The sequence below is a fragment of the Coturnix japonica genome, chromosome 1, assembly GCF_054131305.1.
Source record: "Coturnix japonica strain WE chromosome 1, WE-NBRP24, whole genome shotgun sequence".
In the NCBI taxonomy this organism is placed as follows: Eukaryota; Metazoa; Chordata; class Aves; order Galliformes; family Phasianidae; genus Coturnix; species Coturnix japonica.
In genome coordinates, this window is record NC_140663.1 from 154,075,321 (window position 1) to 154,093,493 (window position 18,173).

At 46.9% G+C, this 18,173-nt stretch overlaps 2 protein-coding genes across 2 annotated transcripts; both read left to right on the top strand.

The window, feature by feature from the left end:
• Nucleotides 1-49: 49 nt before the first annotated feature.
• Nucleotides 50-4,969, top strand: MLNR (motilin receptor). Its single transcript, XM_015851823.3, has 2 exons — nucleotides 50-879; nucleotides 1,990-4,969. The coding sequence occupies exons 1-2, from the start codon at nucleotides 129-131 to the stop codon at nucleotides 2,286-2,288; spliced, it is 1,050 nt and encodes a 349-aa protein (XP_015707309.1). The 5' UTR covers nucleotides 50-128; the 3' UTR covers nucleotides 2,289-4,969.
• Nucleotides 4,970-6,658: 1,689 nt separating this feature from the next.
• Nucleotides 6,659-18,141, top strand: CDADC1 (cytidine and dCMP deaminase domain containing 1). Its single transcript, XM_015851822.3, has 9 exons — nucleotides 6,659-6,766; nucleotides 8,707-8,801; nucleotides 9,775-9,952; nucleotides 10,854-11,432; nucleotides 11,829-11,878; nucleotides 12,427-12,596; nucleotides 13,096-13,285; nucleotides 13,503-13,563; nucleotides 15,590-18,141. The coding sequence occupies exons 1-9, from the start codon at nucleotides 6,685-6,687 to the stop codon at nucleotides 15,658-15,660; spliced, it is 1,476 nt and encodes a 491-aa protein (XP_015707308.1). The 5' UTR covers nucleotides 6,659-6,684; the 3' UTR covers nucleotides 15,661-18,141.
• The last annotated feature ends 32 nt before the right edge of the window (nucleotides 18,142-18,173 follow it).

The following is an 18,173-nucleotide window of genomic DNA, read 5'->3' on the forward strand; positions in this document are numbered from 1 at the left end:
CGTCCCTTCTGTTCCTCCGCCCTCCGGCCGGGGCTGGGCGGGGCGGGGCGGGGCGGGCCGGGCCGAGCCGAGCTCGGGGCCGGGGCCGGGCGCTGAGGGAGCTCGGTTCGGCCGCCGGACCCGGTGCCATGTGGGGGAACGGCAGCCGGGCCGAGCCCTGGGCCGCGCCGCCGTGCGACGAGTGGCTGTGCTCGGCGCTGCCGCTGCGGGCGCTGGTGCCGGTGACGGCCGTGTGCCTGGGGCTGTTCGCCGTCGGCGTGGTGGGCAACGTGCTGACGGTGCTGGTCACCTGCGGGCACCGCGACGCCCGCAGCACCACCGACCTGTACCTGGGCAGCATGGCCGTGTCCGACCTGCTCATCCTGCTGGGGCTGCCCCTCGACCTGTACCGCCTGTGGCGCTCCCGGCCGTGGATCTTCGGGCGGCTGCTGTGCCGCCTCTCGCATTACCTGAGCGAGAGCTGCACCTACTGCACCATCCTGCACATCACCGCGCTGACGGTGGAGCGCTACCTCGCCGTGTGCTTCCCGCTGCGGGCCAAGGTGCTGGTCACCCGGCGCCGCGTCAAGGCCGTCATCGGCGCCCTCTGGGCCTTCGCCCTCCTCTCCGCGGCTCCCTTCTTCTTCCTGGTGGACGTGGAGCAGCCCGACAACCGCACCGACTTCAGCCGCGAGTGCAAACCCACCCCGCGGGCTCTGGAGTCCGGCCTGCTGGGCATCATGTTCTGGGTCACCACCTCGTACTTCGTGCTGCCCGTCGTCTGCCTCTGCGTCCTCTACGGCTTCATCGGCCGCGAGCTGTGGCGCAGCCGGGGCCGCCTCAGGGGTCCGGGCGCGGCCCTGCGGGAGCGGGGACACCGGCACACCGTCAGGATCCTGGGTGAGTGCCCCGGCCACAGGCTGCCTCCTCTGAGGGCTGCTAACCGGGGTTTATGGATATCCGAAGGGAGGTGGAATGGGTGAAGCTCTTCTTGGTGTCCTGTAGCAATTGGAAAAGTAATGATCTCGAACGTAGGGAGTTCCACGCTGACGTGTGGAAGAGCTTCTTTACATTAAGGGTGACAGAGCACAGGAGCAGGCTGCCCAGGGAGGTGGTGGATTCTCCTCCTGTGGAGATACTCGAGGCCCATCTGGATGCCCACCTGTGTGACCTACTGTAGGGAACCTGCTTTAGCAGAGAGCTGGACTCAATGATCTCTTGATCTCTTCAGAAAGAAAGCAGTCACCCTTTAGTCCCAGGGCTGAAGCTGGGTTTGATGCTATTCCCCTTTTCAACTGTGAGTGCTGTTTATTTCTATATATACTTCCACATATCTGCATATCTCTGTATATCCATATGTTTCTGTGTGATGATTCTTGCTTACCTCCAAGGAGCTGACAGGGTTCTGCATGTGATGTATTCCAGGCGCAAACTCGCTTTGGCTTTATTTCTTTTGCTAAGCTCTGAGAAACATGAGGGATCCTCCGCAGATGATGATTCGCTTCACTTGCATGTATTTATAAACCAGAATGATTCATTACCTGTGGGAATACGGTGATTTATGTTATAGTCACCCCATAGGCGACCCTTTAAACCACACACTTGGCTGTTCCACATCTGCTTCAGCCGTGTGGCTGCTGTGTTTGTATGTGGTAAAGGTGCTGTGCTAGAACTGCTCTGCCCTGCAGTCTTGCTTTGAGAGCGGAGATGCATGTAGGGGACATTTAGTCTGGTTAATTGGAGGAAGTTTCTCATTATACAGGTGGTGAGGCAGTGGCACAGGTTGCACAGAGAGGTGGTGGATGCCCCATCCCTGCAGACACCCAAGGTCGGGCTGGATGGGGCTCTGTGCTGTAGGTGTCCCTGTTCATTGCAGGGCAGCTGGACCAGATGGCCTTGAAGGGTCCCTTCCAAATCAAATCATTCTATGATTCTATGAAATTGAGAATACAAGATGACTGTCGGATTAACCCACCCCTTAACTACGGTTTGTATTCTTTTGTCTTGTAGCTGTGGTGATCCTGGCCTTTGTAATTTGCTGGTTGCCTTTCCACATTGGCAGGATCATATTTATAAGCACCCGGGACACCAGAACGATGCTGTTCTCCCAATACTTCAACATCTTTGCCCTCCAGCTGTTCTACCTGAGTGCCTCCATCAATCCCATCCTCTACAACCTCGTCTCACAGAGGTACCGGGCAGCAGCTTTCAAGCTCCTGCTGCCATGTCGGCGTGTGAGAAGAGCTCTGCTGGGATCGAAAGTGTCCAGGGCCTACACAGAGACCAGCAGTGGTATAAGACGTGGGTAAATGGGCGGCTCTCAGGCTGTGCCCCAGCAATGGACTTCACAAGGCATTCCAGGCAAGGAAGGGCTCTTCCTCCTGCAGAGTCACAGAAGGGTGGACATCTACCAGGGCCTTGGTAGTGTATAACTCTGTGTGTGCTGAAATACTTGGATTTTTACCAACGGAGCAAGCAGGGACCATAAAATAACGAGAATGATGTGAAAGCCAAGACTAAAGGAAAAAGCTGGACGATATTACTGGTAAAACCAAACTGGGTTTGGTTTATTTTGTGTTTGGCTACACTTGTTCTCTACAATTCCTGGTGCTTTCTGAACATCTTAACATCAGGGACTGCAAAGCAAGGAGTGACTGGCAGAGAGCCTGTGCTGTTTAAAAGGAGTTTCTCATCATGAGATGGACACACAAGGAATTGCCCACCGCCATCAGCACTTATGAAAGGAGGGGACATGTGTTTTTGTTAACCAGTCTTGCAACCATGAATGGGAGTTTCCAGGCCAAAGTTAACTGACTCTTCCCCTGGGAAAGCTTATCCTCTGCACTCAGCCCTGTTGATCTGCCCCGTGCCATTAAACACATCTCTTAATTACTGGCAACCAATTTAGATAGCGCTGCTTACATCCTCTTGGCAGTGTTTGGTTTAGCATTAGTGTGTAACCACCCAACAGCGGGCTACCCCGGTACAGAGGTCGTGAGGTTTGAGATTCCCTTGGGGTAAATTAAGGGGAAACGTCAACAAATGGCTGGTTAACAATTGTATTCGAATTATGTATGCCTGGTGATTTTTGGTGCTATATAAGAAATCATAGAATCGTAGAATGGCTTGGATTGGAAGGAAGCTTAGAAACCATCTGACTCCAACCCTGTGCCATGGGCAGTGCCACCCAGCAGCTCAGGCTGCCCAGGGCCTCATCCAACCTGGCCTTGAGTGCCTCACTCCCTTCAAGTACAGAAGGCTGCAATGAGGTCTCCCCAGAGTCTTCTCCAAGCTAAACAAGTCCAATTCCCTCAACCTTTCTTCATAGGAGAGGTGCTCCAGCCCTACATGAATCTTCATGACCTTCCTCTGGACCAGCTCCAACAACTCTGCATCCCTCCAGTGCTGGGGCCCACAGGTCTGGATGCAGAATTGCAGATGGGGCCTCACATTAACCTTCTGCTTCTCAGTCTCTTCCACAGTGCTCTGTCATGTTCTGTTCTTGTGGTACGATGTGTCGAAGTAGCCAAGCTCCCCTGACCAAGCTGCATGCCCAGCTATGCCAGGACCTACAGCTGCATTGCAAGCCATATAAAACAACATGCTAGCCTTGCTCCAAAGGTCTACAATACAAACTCAAGCTTAGCAACTTAGGCACAAGTGTTTGTTAAGCGGGGAGGGCTACACAGAGTTACAGTGCCTGGACAGTGAGAACATTTTACCTCTACATCTTTCCCGCTTTCCTCCTGGCTGTATTGAGATAAGCCTGAAACAAAAATCAATGAAGTGAGACTGCGCTTAAACACACGTTCTTAGCGCATACTGAAGTTACCATCTGGCCTACCTGGAATGCAAAGACTGTTCAAAATCCAGCTTAGGAATCTCAGCACAGTAGAGCTGAACCCTTCTCCAGCCTTAAAAGCAGGACCAAACTCATTGTTTGACTCTGAGTCACCAAATGAAATACCTGAAGGCAGAAAGCTCCCCAGCTCCTGGCACATAGGAGCGCACTCCTCACATCAGCTTCTCTGCAGCTTTGGGGCTGGGTTGGTTTGCTTTTGCTAGGTGGTGCCCTTCAGTAAAACACATTAAAAGGACAGGACAGCTGGCACATTGCAGAGGTAGGAGGAAGAAAGGAAAACTGTGTGGCCACGCAGCCCTCTCCTGCGTGCCTGAGATCTGCTGGTGATGCCTCTTCTTTTTCCTCTGCCTGCAGAGCTGCACTGGTCCTGCTGCCCACTGCTGGGCTGTGTGGTACCTCCTGCTCTTGGCATCCTCCTGCTTCCTGCAGCAGGCTGCGAGGAGGGGTCTGGTGTGCTGGCCAAACCGTTTGTGTCCCTGTGATAAATACCCTTGTGGGAGCAGTACAACAACACACGCAGCAAACCACATTTGTGAGCTCGTAATGCCTTTTAATTAATGCTCCGTCCCCATTAGGACGTATAAATCAAGTTGGCGAGTTTCCTTAGAGTTACCAGGCCTGGAATGGCTGTGTGTGGCAGTCAGCACCAGGCTGAGTAAGCAGAAGGCCTGCAAACAAACAGCAATGCTGGGTTATTCATGCCAACAGCAGTGCACAGGTGCAGCTTGGCTGTATTTAAAAGGAATGCTTCACAAGTCATTTGACTATTAGGAAAAGAGGCAGAGAAGCGATCAGTGATCTTACACAGTGCAGACCCTGTACCTATACAGGCATTAAACAAGGGACTAGAAAGTCGCTCTCCAACTTGCATCTTCATTTCCAACTACCCAATGTCTGTGCTCATAATGTAGCTGCACGCTGCGCATAGAAGCCCACAATAAATTCAGGATATGATATTCCCTTGGTTTCACGTAACTTCATTTGCATTTGCAGTCACTGTTTCTCTTCACATGACTCTACAATAAAATCCATCTTAGCTTATCCAAATTGGACAACGGCTATTTGAAATCTATTGGAAAAAAAATTGAATTTCTGTTCTAAAATAAATGTTGTGGAAAACAGCAGTAATACCAGTATTTCTCTGTTATTTAATCAGTTTGATCTCCCTGTGTTAATCAAGGAAGCAGAGCGTGACCGCCCCAGCAGGGACACCCAGAGCACGGTGCACAGGGCCACGTCCAGGTGGCTCTGGGAGATCCACAAGGAGGAGACCCCACATCACTGGGCAGCCTGTGCCAGTGCTCCATCACTGCACAGCACAGAAGGGCTCCTGGTGTTTGGACGTCACCCTGATGTTCGGTGAGCTCAGCCTGATGTGAAGAACTGACGTTCCTGGCTCAGCACCTTGGATTTGCTTTGGCAACAGGCTTCACTTCATCCAAAAGAAGCCACTTGTTTGTTGAAATGGCTGCCTGCAGATACGCCTCCAGTGCCTTAGGGAACAGCTTACAGCCTGGTGTCCTGTTATGATGTGCCACTGTGCACAGTGCATTGTGAGGATTCCCTGGAGTGAACCAGTGGGAGCTGGTGGCTCAGCACAGCATCTGTGTTATGGCTACACCAATATGCGCTGTGAGAGGATGGGGGCAGGGATGGAATTAAGCCTCCTGGGCACTTGGTACCAGTAGATCCTAAAACATTTGATCATGGGGCAAAGCACAGCATTTCCACTATTACCACAGGCTCAGCCTGTGGTAACTATTCCACTATCACCACAGGCTCAGCCTGTGGTAACAGTGTATATCAGTTATTTGGGCTCAGCATCCTGATGGCATCAAGTCAACACCACGATGCCCACTAACCACGTCCCTCCTCCTTGATTCTCCTTAAGTACTGCAAAACCAGATCGTTTTTTTGTTTCTTTCTTTGTTTTTAAGAGAAAAACCCTGAAGCAAAGCTGGGTGTTTCTTCCACCCTGTGGTGAGGAGGGCACCTCAGGAAGGCGCCGCTCTATGAGCGCCCCCTAGTGGGGACCAGCTGTGAAGCAACTCCTGCCCTGCAGCCCTCATACCTCATTGCATTGCCAGAGGGCAGCCCTGTACGGATATTTTAGGATCATAGAATACCCCAAGTTGAAAAGGACTCCATTTCCTTTTCATTTCCTTCTTTTCAGACCTTTCTTGCTTCATAAAGTGCACCTGTGTGATAGCAGACATCTGTCTCCATGTGTAAATGTAGCGGGGGCTTTAGGGATACTGCATTTAGTTCTAAATAGGAAAACAAAATGGAGATCTCGCCTTCCTCATCGCTGAAATGTGGGACCAATCTGTCACACAGGAATCACATCATAAGAAAAACAGGTAATCTCTGTTATGGGATGGGGAAAAGCCCAAGCCAGCCCCTCTGACAGGACACATCAGACATGCCCAGTCTCCAGTGTGATGCTACAGAGAACTGGTATGCTCCTATGTTCCCCACTCGTTTATATTGGGTTTATTTGTGCAAGCTGTTATCTGTACCACAGTTATACAAATATCATCCTAAAAGAATTCAAGCACCTGGCAAATGCTTATCATTAGCCCAGCTGTTTCACTTGCCACGTCACTTCTGAAAGGCATATTCATGTCTTTTCCCAAGCCCACAGGAAATCTCATCTTGGCGTCTTAATAAGTTGGACACCTCTGAGTGCCTGCAATTAAACAAGTTAATTAACCCCCCGCTTCCCATTGGCAGAAGCACCCGTCCATCCGCGGTGGTTGCCACGGGGACGTCCGTGCCGCTCCTCCGCCCTGAGGGGAGGAGCAGCGCTATGGGGGCGGGCCGAGCGGCGGGCACCGGCACCGATGCACGGAGGGGACGAAGAGGAGGCGGCGGCGAAGGGGCCGCGAGTGAGGGCGGCGGGCACCCAGACCGACAGCATGGCCGGTGAGCGCCACCACCAGTCCGCTGCCAGGCGCCATGGGGCCGGGCGGGGTGATGTGAGGGGAGAGCGGCCGCTAACGGCCGGGCTGAGCGTGCGGCCTGCGGCTGGGGCTGCTGGGTGCTGAGGGAGCGAGAGACACTGGCAGGACGGGTTTGGGCAGCTCCTGCCCTTGTGAGGGCACATCTGAAGGCTGGGTTGGATGGGGCCATGGGCTGCCTGAGCTGCTGCCCCCATGGCAGGGGGTTGGAGCTTAATGATCCCTTCCAACCTAACACATTCTGTGATTGTTTAGTCTGGAGAAGAGGAGGCTCAGGGGAGACCTTATCACCTACCTGACCTTATCATTACCTGAAAGGAGGTTGTGTTGAAGTGGGTGTCAGCTTCTTTTCCCACGTAACAGCTATAGGATGGGAGTGAATGACCTTAAGTGTTGCTTAGGAGGATTCAGGAGGAATATTAGGGACAATTTCTTCTCAGAAGGAGCAGTGAGACATTGGAACAGGCTGCCCAGGGAAGTGGTGGAGTCCCCATCTCTGAAGGTGTTGAAGAACCATGTAGATACGGCACTGAGTGGTATGGTTAGTGGGCATGGTGGTAATGGGCTGGCAGTTGGACTGAATGGTTGTAGTGGTCTTTCCCAGCCTTAATGGTTCTATGATTCATGCACAGCTTTGGGCTGAGGCCTACTGGCTCTCCTGGCAGGCAGTGGGGCTGTGTCCTGCTGCCTCTGTGAGAATCCCACTCTCAAGCAAGAGAGAGTATTTTGCTTTGCACGTGCCTTCTGTTTTCCCTTTCCAGGTGCTTTAAGGTCATAAGGATGTCACCAATCTCTTTCTTACCCGCATTCAGAACAGTGTTTGTTTCTCTATGATGCAGTCTCATGAAAGACATTCAGACTTTGAACTATGGATTCCCACATTGCAAATCAGGCATAATTATGTTCTGAGCCACATCTCATGGGCATGCCCCACAGCAGAGCCTCCAGCATTGCCCTTCACAGCTTGCTCTCCATAAACACACACTGTGCCTCACTGCAGCGAGGTCTTTGACCTGCAGGAGGAAAATTGTGCCTTGTGTTCCCTATCTTAATAGGGAAATAGGCTTTGATGCCTCCATTTGATTGGAAGAGAGCATACCTGACTTTATTCTCGTTAGCAAAGAGTACTACTAAGAGTGCAACATGTTCTCCAAAATGCCTAATATGTTCTTCCCTTCTGTGTGAAAAACACTGCAAAAATGCAGTCTGGAAATGGTATCCCAGTCATGGGTTGCATGCGTTTTAACTGCTGCCCTAAATGCTTGGGTTCACAGCTCTATCATTAGACTAACCTTCTCCCTTGCCAGCAGTCATGTGAGACTCAAAGCAGCGCAAGGTGTTTGATGGTGATTCTTTGCTACCCTTTAGTTGCCCAGTCACAGCAAGAGGTTTAATTTTTTTTTGTTAAAACCTAAGTAAAGTTGAAGCAGACTTAACAGGTTTCTCCATAACTTAGAACTTGTGCCAGGTTTGTTTTTCCTTTCTGGAAGCCTGGACGTTTCTGAAAGAAATAGGATCTGGTAGCATAAAGGTAAAGAGAGGCCAGGTACTGCTCAGGCAGTTAGCTAACTCTTGGCAGTCTGATCTACTACTTGATCAGTCTGGTGGCTGGCAGCCCTGCCCCTGGTAAGGGAGTTGGAACTTGGTGATGCTTGAGGTCCCTTCCAACCCAATCCATTCTATGATTCTGTGGCCTTGTCTCTAGCTCTGGTTGTGTTCTTCCTGGCAAATTTATCTCCTAGCCTAGGAAAGAAACATGGAATCTGGTGTGTCACTTTGGAAAGGTTGCTAGCATCTACTCTGTGGCACCTCTGTGACTAGGGTATCTATCTTAGTTATTAAAACAACGTTATTTTTCTTTGTAAATACTCTTGAATAACTATTTCTTTTTTCTTCTATTGGCAGGTCAGATCCCCAGGCTTTCTAAGGTCAATCTTTTTACTTTGTTCAGTCTCTGGATGGAGCTCTTTCCTTCTGCCGAACAACAGAAGAAATCACAGGTAAAATGTCAGAGCTTACCGTTAATTGGTCTTTCTGAATGCTAACAGCTTTGTAACCTAACTATTCTGTACAGAACAGATAGTCCAGAAAGCAAAAGCTGACAGGTTTTTTTGGAGTTTGCTTAGAGGTGGAAGAAAAGAACATGTAGGTAACTACCTTAGCGACAAAAGCATCCTCCAGAATGAGTCTTCTGCATAGCTGCCAGTTACACGTCAAAGTCCAGGGGTGTTTGTGGAGTGTCCTGGAACAGGGAGTCTTCATTTGTAGTCAGAGTTCTTATTATCCTCTTTCAAATGATTACTTCTTTGTGCACGGCAGACCCGTGTGCTGAGATGCATCGCACATATAGCAACCAGGACAAAGAAAGGTATGATAATAACTTGAGTGACAAGTAGTTTTCAGAGGGTAGTACTGTATGTCCCAGACTGATTGCTGAGGGGTAGATGAACACTATAGTAACTTCAAATACAGTTTGAAATTTAATGATTCAGTTAGGAAAAGCACATGGGTTATATGGGGGGCTTTGGTACAGCCCTATCCCTGTAACCACAACAAAATGCAATAGTTTAGAGCCAAGCGTTTGGATTACAGCTGGATTGCATAATGAGGTCTGTTTAGCAAGCATAATCAACAGGATTGGGAACGGCTGTTTACAAGTGTAGATAGTGATATGACAAAGGGGAATGGTTTGAAACTGAGACAGGGGAGGTTTAGGTTAGAGATTAGGAGGAAGTTTTTCACTCAGAGGGTGATGATGCACTGGAACAGGTTATAATAATACTCGGGTATTAAGATCCACATATAGGCATCACCGCTGCTTCGTGGAAATACAACAGAGGTTATTTAATGACCCATATCAAAATGTGGACTGGGAAGGAATGTATTCCGTTCCTGGTTGATGAGTTTTACCTGGGGAAAAGCTGTAATATCCCTATGGGCGTATTGCTAATAGTCATGCATTGTTTTCTACAGGTAAAGAAGAGCGGTCTGGTTGTGGTGAAAAACATGACGATTATTGGTCTTCATTGTTCCAGTACAGACCTGCATGCTGGTCAGATTGCACTCATTAAACACGGATCGAGACTTAAAAACTGTGATCTTTACTTTTCCAGAAAACCATGTTCAACTTGCTTAAAAATGATTGTAAATGGTAAGTGCTGATTGCAGTGTAGTGGGAATAAATGTACACTTGCCACTGGTGGTGTCAGAACAACCGTTTTCTCTTTGATTATCCTTGCTGTGAGTGCTGATTGGCAGCTTATGGAAGCCTGCACTGTTATTTTCCACAGTACTGAATGTGCATTTCCTGAATGTGATGATCAAGATAGTAGGGTTTGCTAATAAGACCGTATTTCTTTATGCAGCCACTCTTGTTTGTGGTGCCTGTCTCTCGCGTGGGTGGGATGCAGCACTGAGATTCTGACACACCCACTGCACTCTGCCAGAACAACCCTAGGCCTGATGAGCAGATCTAGATCACTTCATTTTTAACTTGTCCTCTCATTGCGTGTTAGTGGCACAGAATAAACACTGTGCAGAAATCACAAGGGAGTACTTTTAAGGCTTCCTTCTTCCAAGTGAGATGAAGGCAAGACAGCTTATTCACCTTCTGATGCAGGATCTGCTGCTACAGCCCTGCTGGAAGATTTGGATTTGAATCTCAGCAGCAGTTTCTATCATCATGGACTCTTTATGCATTGGCAATGTGTCTGCCATAGGTAGGATGCAAAAATATGCTGCCACAAAGATGTTAGAACTTAAGAAATTTCTGCTTTTGTTAATGAAATTTCTGCTTTTGTTAATGATGTGTTTGGACTTGATGATCTTCAAGGTCTTTTCCAACCTGGGTAATTCTATGATTCTATGATCTAGTTATCAGGTAAGCTCTTGATACTGGCATCTACTAGCATTCTTATTGCCCAGCCATACTTTACACAGCACTTGGGGCCTAAAAAGACTAAAAACAGGGTTTGGCAATAATGTATTGATTCTGAGGTTTGTGTCCCACTATATTTAAATGGCTTCTTTTTCTGCATTATCTTCTCTTCCAGCTGGGGTGAGCAGGATTTCTTACTGGCCTGCAGATCCTGAAATCAGCTTGCAGAGTGAGGCATCCAATCCTGTGACGACCAGTGATGCAAAGCTCGATGCCAAAGCAGTAGAAAGGCTGAAGTCAAACAGTCGTGCTCGGGTGTGTGTGTTACTTCAACCCTTGGTGTGCTATATGGTGCAGTTTATTGAAGAAACTTCCACCAAGCTTGATTTTATTCAGAAAATAGCAAAATCTCAACCTGACTTTAATACTGACTTTTATACCGCGTGTAGGCAAGAGAGAATAAAAGAGTATGAAAGTTTATTCCTGATTTCCAATGAGGAAACACACAAGCAAATATTGATGACCATAGGACTGGAGAACCTCTGTGAAAATCCGTACTTCAGCAATCTTAGGCAAAACATGAAGGATCTGGTCTTGGTCTTGGCCACAGTGGCTGCCAGTGTCCCTGTCTTTGGTTGCTTTGGATTTTACAGCAACGAACCACAGCCAACAAATGAAACATGCCATCAGGGTTTGCCCCAGGAGATTGCAAGGCACTGTATGGTACAAGCCAGGCTGCTCGCCTACCGGACAGGTGAGTCGTTACAGCAGGCGGATAGGAATAGGTGTCGTGTGAGTGAGTTGCTGATTATTTCAGTCTTGCTTCTTCTATTACATTTCCTAGTTTGAATATTACAATATATGTAAGGAATGGCAGCAATTAAGTAATAAATATGAGGTTTTGTTGGTTTGCAATTTAATTTGCACATGTGTTCCTGCATACATATTGGTTGCTTCTCAGCATCTGTCAAAAAATGGCCTTCCTGTTGAAGCACCCCCAGTTTTTGCAGTAGACTCTCGAGACTTTGAAGCTCTTGGTCTCCCTGCATTCCTTTCTGCTGTCCACAGAACAACCTTACTCTAGGGTGTAGTATATTAGTGTGTATATAACTTACATGTGTTATTTACTGCTAAAATTTATGTGTTTTAGAGGATCATAAAACAGGAGTTGGAGCTATTATTTGGGCAGAAGAAAAATCAGTAAGTATTTTAAAAGTTGCCTTCTCTTGCCCTCACAATTCAGACACTTGAATCTGCTTTGGGCTTGTGTTTCTTTTACTTTGCAGTGTGGGTAAACATTTGAACCCATGTGTAAACTTGTACACATGTGCAGTGCTGCAGAAAGCCCTGTACTTCTCACTATTTGGTACCTAACTTTTCACTGCATATGCTCTCAAGATGAAGGGGAAGTATAAATCAGTTCAGTAAGTGCCACGATGTATCTGCCCCTTTTTAACGTTTGCTTCCTAGTTGTCAGTATTCCAGGTGACCAAATCCTTTACACTTTTTGTTCCCATTATCAGTATGACTTGATAGAAGGGAAGCCTTTAGAGCCCAGTGCAGTCTGTTGTCTGTGGTGTTGCAGTTTTCCTGCATGGCTTCATGGAACATCTCTGTGCAGACATGCAGCAGTTGGCTGAGTTCTCTTCTAACTGCTTTAACTTGGCATTAATGCGTGCTTACAATGCTGTCATACTCAGTGCTCAGTTTAAACATCTCAACATTTCATAATTCACTTACTGTTGCAGAGAAGCTGTGATGGAACAGGAGCAATGTATTTTGTAGGCTGCGGTTACAACGCCTTTCCTGTTGGATCTGAATATGCTGATTTTCCACACATGGATGACAAACAAAAAGATCGGGAAATCAGGAAGTTCAGATACATCATACATGCTGAGCAGAACGCCTTGACATTCAGGTAATGAGTTGATTTTTACCACCAAAAAGAATTAGACAACAGTTTCATGACAGAAGCATGATGTCACTGTGAAGAAATGTGGAAAATCTGGTCTCGTTTATACTTACGGGGCAGAGCATGGATGTACACAGACACAGTCAGCTGTGGGGTTTCTTCAGGCAGAATCTAAGTGAACTTGGTTTTGAAAGGATATTCACTCCAGTGTGTGGCAGCCATCTTTCAAATGTAAGCCTCCAGTTCCTGATAGATCCGTGCCATAACCTGAAATCTGGGAGCGTGGCAGTTGTCGAGGCTCCTGACACTGTATGTGATGTGTGTGGAAAGGTAGGAGGGGCATTTCATCCACAGGTGGTGTTGTGTGCTCCTGCACTCAAGCAGGAATAAGCTGATGGTGAGAGCAGGTGTTAGATAGCACAACACTCCTTTGCTTCTTGTTCTTGTCGCCATTCAAAACTGTTAGGATGTAAATTGTGAAATTCTGTTTTCTGACTGCTTGTAGGTGTCGAGAAATAAAGCCAGATGAGAGAAGCATGATATTCGTGACAAAATGTCCTTGTGATGAATGTGTCCCTTTAATCAAAGGGGCTGGCATCAAGCAAATCTATGCAGGAGACATTGATGCTGGAAAAAAGAAAGCAGACATTTCATATATGAAATTTGATGAACTGGAGGGTGTAAGCAAATTTACCGTAAGTATGTAAAACGTGTTATGTACTAAAAGCTGGAGGTAGCGTTAATGAGAGGGTGGAGTGAGCAGTCACAGAGCTGGCATACAAGAGTGTGCTGTTTAATCAAGTGTGAGTGGCACTGAGAGGTTGCTCTGGAACCACTGGGGATTTTGTAGGTCCTTTCCAACTTATGATTCTACGATTCTATTAAACAAACTTTTTTTTCTTCTTTTACCAGTGGCAACTAAACCCATGCCACCCTAATGCTGTTGAATTCTATGATGCCACAACGAGGGAAAGTAAGTGTTTTTTTCATTAACGTGTTTTATGACTGAAGTCTGTAAGTAAGATCAAGCTTTAAACAAACCTGAATTCCTCTGGGGATTGCTTTCAGTTAGTTACATTTTTCTGTGAACGCTTCTCTAAACTTTCTGAATAGGTGAACTGATGGTAAATCAAAAATCTAAGCTTGTTTTAATAAATGCCTGGCACTTGCACACAATCTACTAACGCTATCGTTAAGATCATTTTAGACTACGTTACCATGTTTTATGTCGTCTTCTATGAAGACTTTAAGGGACTTGGAGTGCCATTCTTCTCAGAAGAAATTGGACTCTGAGTCACTTAGGTAAAGGAGAACCTACAGCAGTGTTTTTCAGTGAACGTTTATACGTACATTATTTCTTCCCTTTGTTATTTCTGAAGGTAACTGGGGCACAGGCCCTCAAATCCTTGTCTGCCTGCACCCTTGTAGTAAGGGAACTGCCACCTTCTGAAAGCAGTGTGTTATGCTGAGGCCTTTGTGTGCCAGAGAGGGGTCCTACCACTGGCATGTACGTAGGTCGCTCTGAAAGTAATGCCTCCTATTTATTTCCACGGAAACTACAGCAGATACAAAGAACACACTTTGACTGAGAAAAGTCTCATAAAAAAAAACACTCTTTTTCAACATAGTCACCATGATTAGCAGTTTATTTTCATCAGCAATGAACAAGAGCCTGCATATTGTGTTTGTAAAAATCTGTACCGCAGGAGGTGAGCGCTATTTCACAGCTGCTATGGTTGCATTTCCATTGCTAGGAAAATGTTGCCCACGCAGCCTATCTTTCATCAACAGATAGAAGTCGGAATGTGCCAAATCTGGACTACACAGTGGGTGTAGTAGGACAATACAGCCAAGGCTGCCAATTTGCTCAGCACTCTTCAAAGTGGGGCCTGGTTTGGCCCCAGTTGCAAAAGAAAATTTCACTTCTCTGGAAGTTCAAGCCTTCAGCTTTAGTCAGTGTCACAATGTAGTGGTTGCAGCATCGAGGTTTCTCTGAGTTCCAGGAAATCCAGAAGGATCATGCCTTCCCTATCCCAAAAGACAGCATACATCATCACTTTGTGCTCCAAGGGCTGCATCTCAAACATTCAGCAGGCATCATTGGGTCAGTGGGTGAGGTTTTTTCCGCATAGAGGAATTCAGTGGTACACCTTTGTTCCATATGCAGTTCCATGTGAGATGCGTTGTGTCAGAGTGCCCCTCTGCAACCGTCTGTCACACAGCAACAGAATGGAATGGGATATTGGTGGGAAAGTTCATCCTCTACTGCCACACTTCCAACATCCACCTTTAACACTGTGGGCCAGCACAGTAAGATAGGAGGCATTACTTTTGGAGCACCTGCGGTACTATCAGCCACCAGTCCTTAAAATGTTTCTCAGCCTGAGGTGAAAACCATATGAAAAAGTTTAATGATTTCTGTGCTTCAGGCAGAGAAGGCTGAAAAAAAAAAAAGCTGGCAGTAGCTCCAATCTATGGTCACTGCGCTAAGAGCATAAACAAGACTGCAGATGTTTTTGTAGCATATGAATAGCTACACACCACAAGCTGATTCCTAGCAGGTAGAGAGCTGTTGGGAAGCCTCTTCCCAGCAATTTCCTTACAGATGTGGGAAGAAAGAAAGAGGGAATGCTTCAGGGTGGTGTTCAGTAATCACTGCGTAATGTCAGGGTGTGTTTGTCCCTCCGTGTCATAATGGGTTTCAGCTGGAGAAAGATTCACCCTGTCTACCTGCTGTCTGACACCTTTTTAGCAGGCTTCATTTCTGTGGCAGTGTTTCCTTTGGGATGGCATGCTTTGTTCTCAATGCTGAACTGTTTTCATTTGCTGTCTTTCTGCAATGTATTCCTCTTGCAATGATTATTACATGATCCCTTCATGAGAACGAAGACAACCTCTTCCACCCCCACCCACTGTTACCCCAGTGTGCTTTTATGTGTGGAGTATTAGACCGTGCTTCCTCTTGCATTAACATTTCACTTTTGTTTTTTTTCCTCTAGATGGAGTTCAGAAGACAAAATCAATAGATGACCAGCAGCACCAGAACAAGAAGCTGTGTCTTGGTCACTAATGAATAATCACTTAAGCACTTCTGCATTCTTGCTCTGTGCTTTTTATAACGCAGCCTGTTTGCACTTTGAAATAATGAAGGATTTTATTTATTGTTTGGAAAGTGATTTTTAGAATAAGTTTATTTATGATGCCTTGAATGTTTTACGGAATTACTTGAAGGTCTTTTTTTAATTTAGAAGTTCCCGGGGAAAAAAAATGCTGCTTGTATTTTCTATGAAAGTAATTGGGTGGCAGATTGTTGTTAATGCATAAAAATACTGACATTTGTTGCTGGTAGATCAGAGGAATAATAAAGTATTCTCTCTTGGCTTGTTGGAGGGACTGAGGAAACAAATTTCTAAGTTCTGGGTTAGCAGAATGCAGAAATAAGCTGTGGTTCAATAGAGTGGGCAAAGGAAGCTCCAAGAAGACGGTAGGCAAGTCATCACTTGTAACTAGCCCAGGAAGTGGCTTTTGCTTCTCAGTCCGCTTGTGTAATGGAGACACTGCCACTGAGACAGAAATGGGTGTTAGATAAGTGACTGGGAGATCGTCTGTCTCTCATATATAACTTCTTCCAACTACCATGGCAGCACAGCTGTTTTCTTCTGTGGTTCTTGCAGTGCAGTGGTGTGTTCTTTGTGCTTCCTCAAGCACATCCTATCTGAATTATTCTAAACTTCTGCTGCCATCCTTAAAACCCGGGAAGGAGAATTGTGTCCTAAGATTCTGCTGTAGTTTCTCTTTGTTCCTTGCAGGCTTTGGATAGCAGAGCTGTGATGGGACAGCATGCAAAGCAGCGTAAGCATAGCATTAATTGCAGGGAGACTGTTCTCACCCAGGCTGGTCCTACAATTTAAGGTAGCTTCTTGATGCTCACAACTGCAGCAAGGAGCTGAGATTCCTTACGGCCCATCAGAAAAGTTCATATCAGAATTGAGGACTGCTTGTATCCTTTTACCACCATGAGAATTTGCTTGTAGTGCAGCTGGAGGGAGCGCTTTCTCTCAGTCTAGTGAAGCTGAAGACAGCTTTGGGCTGCTGGGTGCTGCTGGGTGCAGTCAGCAGCAGAAATCTTGCCAGGCAAGTGGCTGTTCACCACCACCACTGCTGCACTTTCCCAGGACCAGGGTGAAAATACAACCCTGTTTGTCAGCCAAGGGAAGGATGGTGAAATCCACTTTTTGCATCACACCTCAAAAAAGTGCATTTGCACAGCAGCTCTTGAGGAAGTATCTGAACTGCCACTTCTCTGTCTGAACCGCCACCAGGTCTTGTGGTCCAGAGCACAGGGGATGAGATCCTGGACCTGCAGGGTGTCTGTGTCTCTATCAGACAAGAGAGTCCAACTTGGGCCTGAGGAGGGCGTTCCTGTTCTGGATGTTGTGCAGCCTTCACAAACTGGTTTTCTTCCTCATCAGGTTTCATGGCTTGTAACTTCCATTTGAGGTTAAAGATGGATATGGGTGCTTCACAAACAAGACTGTCATTATCACCTGTTTTAAATCAAATCTTTTACTTTGTCATACTGTTTCCCTTCCATTTCTTGCAAGCATCCTGTGTTAGAGTGATTACTCTTGGCTTTTCCTACAGATTAGAAGAACACTGCCAAGATTAAAGCACTCCTGTACCCTGAAACCTTCGTGTTTCCATCATCCATCGGCTGTGCTTGAGGTAGAAGCAGGGAGAAAAGAGGTGCAGGTTTAAGGCCTCTTGAGGTTTTATCCTCATCAGTCAGCTGGTATCAGAACAGGGAAAGAAGTCTGTCTTTATGGGAACGGCTGAGATGGAAAAGTCCCTGCAAGGTGATGGGTGGCCTGGGAACAGTACGCACCAAATACCGCACACGTTAAAGAACTGCATCGCAGTGGATGCTGCTGGTAACCTTCATGAGGAGTTCAGATTTTACCTTCAGTTTTTATTGATGTTTGTTTTTAAAGGGATTTTTGTACAAAACTTTCTGTGAAACCTGGAATTGCTTCTAAGGCTGAAGGCTTGCAAGTCTGACCTGCTGTCACGCCAGCTTTGGACAGATTCCTCCTGAGCTTCACAAATGCCTGCAGGCTCTGATGATCCGCATGACTCTGCTTTGTCTCCTGCTGGGATTGCAGAGTAGGAACAACGTGAGCGGGGGTTTCTGTGAACCCCACAGGCCGTGCAGGCACTGCTGTGCTTCTCATCCTGCCCAGGGGAGGTGCATGAGGTCGGGCATCTCCTGCACTGCTGCTGCAAATGAACTGTAGGGTGTTTGTTTCTTACTTCCAAAGAAGAATGTATGTAAAGTTACGAAATGTAAACGCTTTATATTTTATATACACATATGACGTTTCTGTACACGTTTCGGGTCCCTTTTCCATTCGTTTCAGAGCAGCCCTTTCAATTGCAGGTATCAGCTACTGCAAACGCTTTGGTCTCTTGACTGAGAATTACAGAAATTCTCTGCTACTTGTTTGCCTTACAGCAAAAGATGTTTTCTGCTAATAAACGATTCCGGCAGTAAGTACTGAAGTGTATTGCTGAGCTGCAGATAGA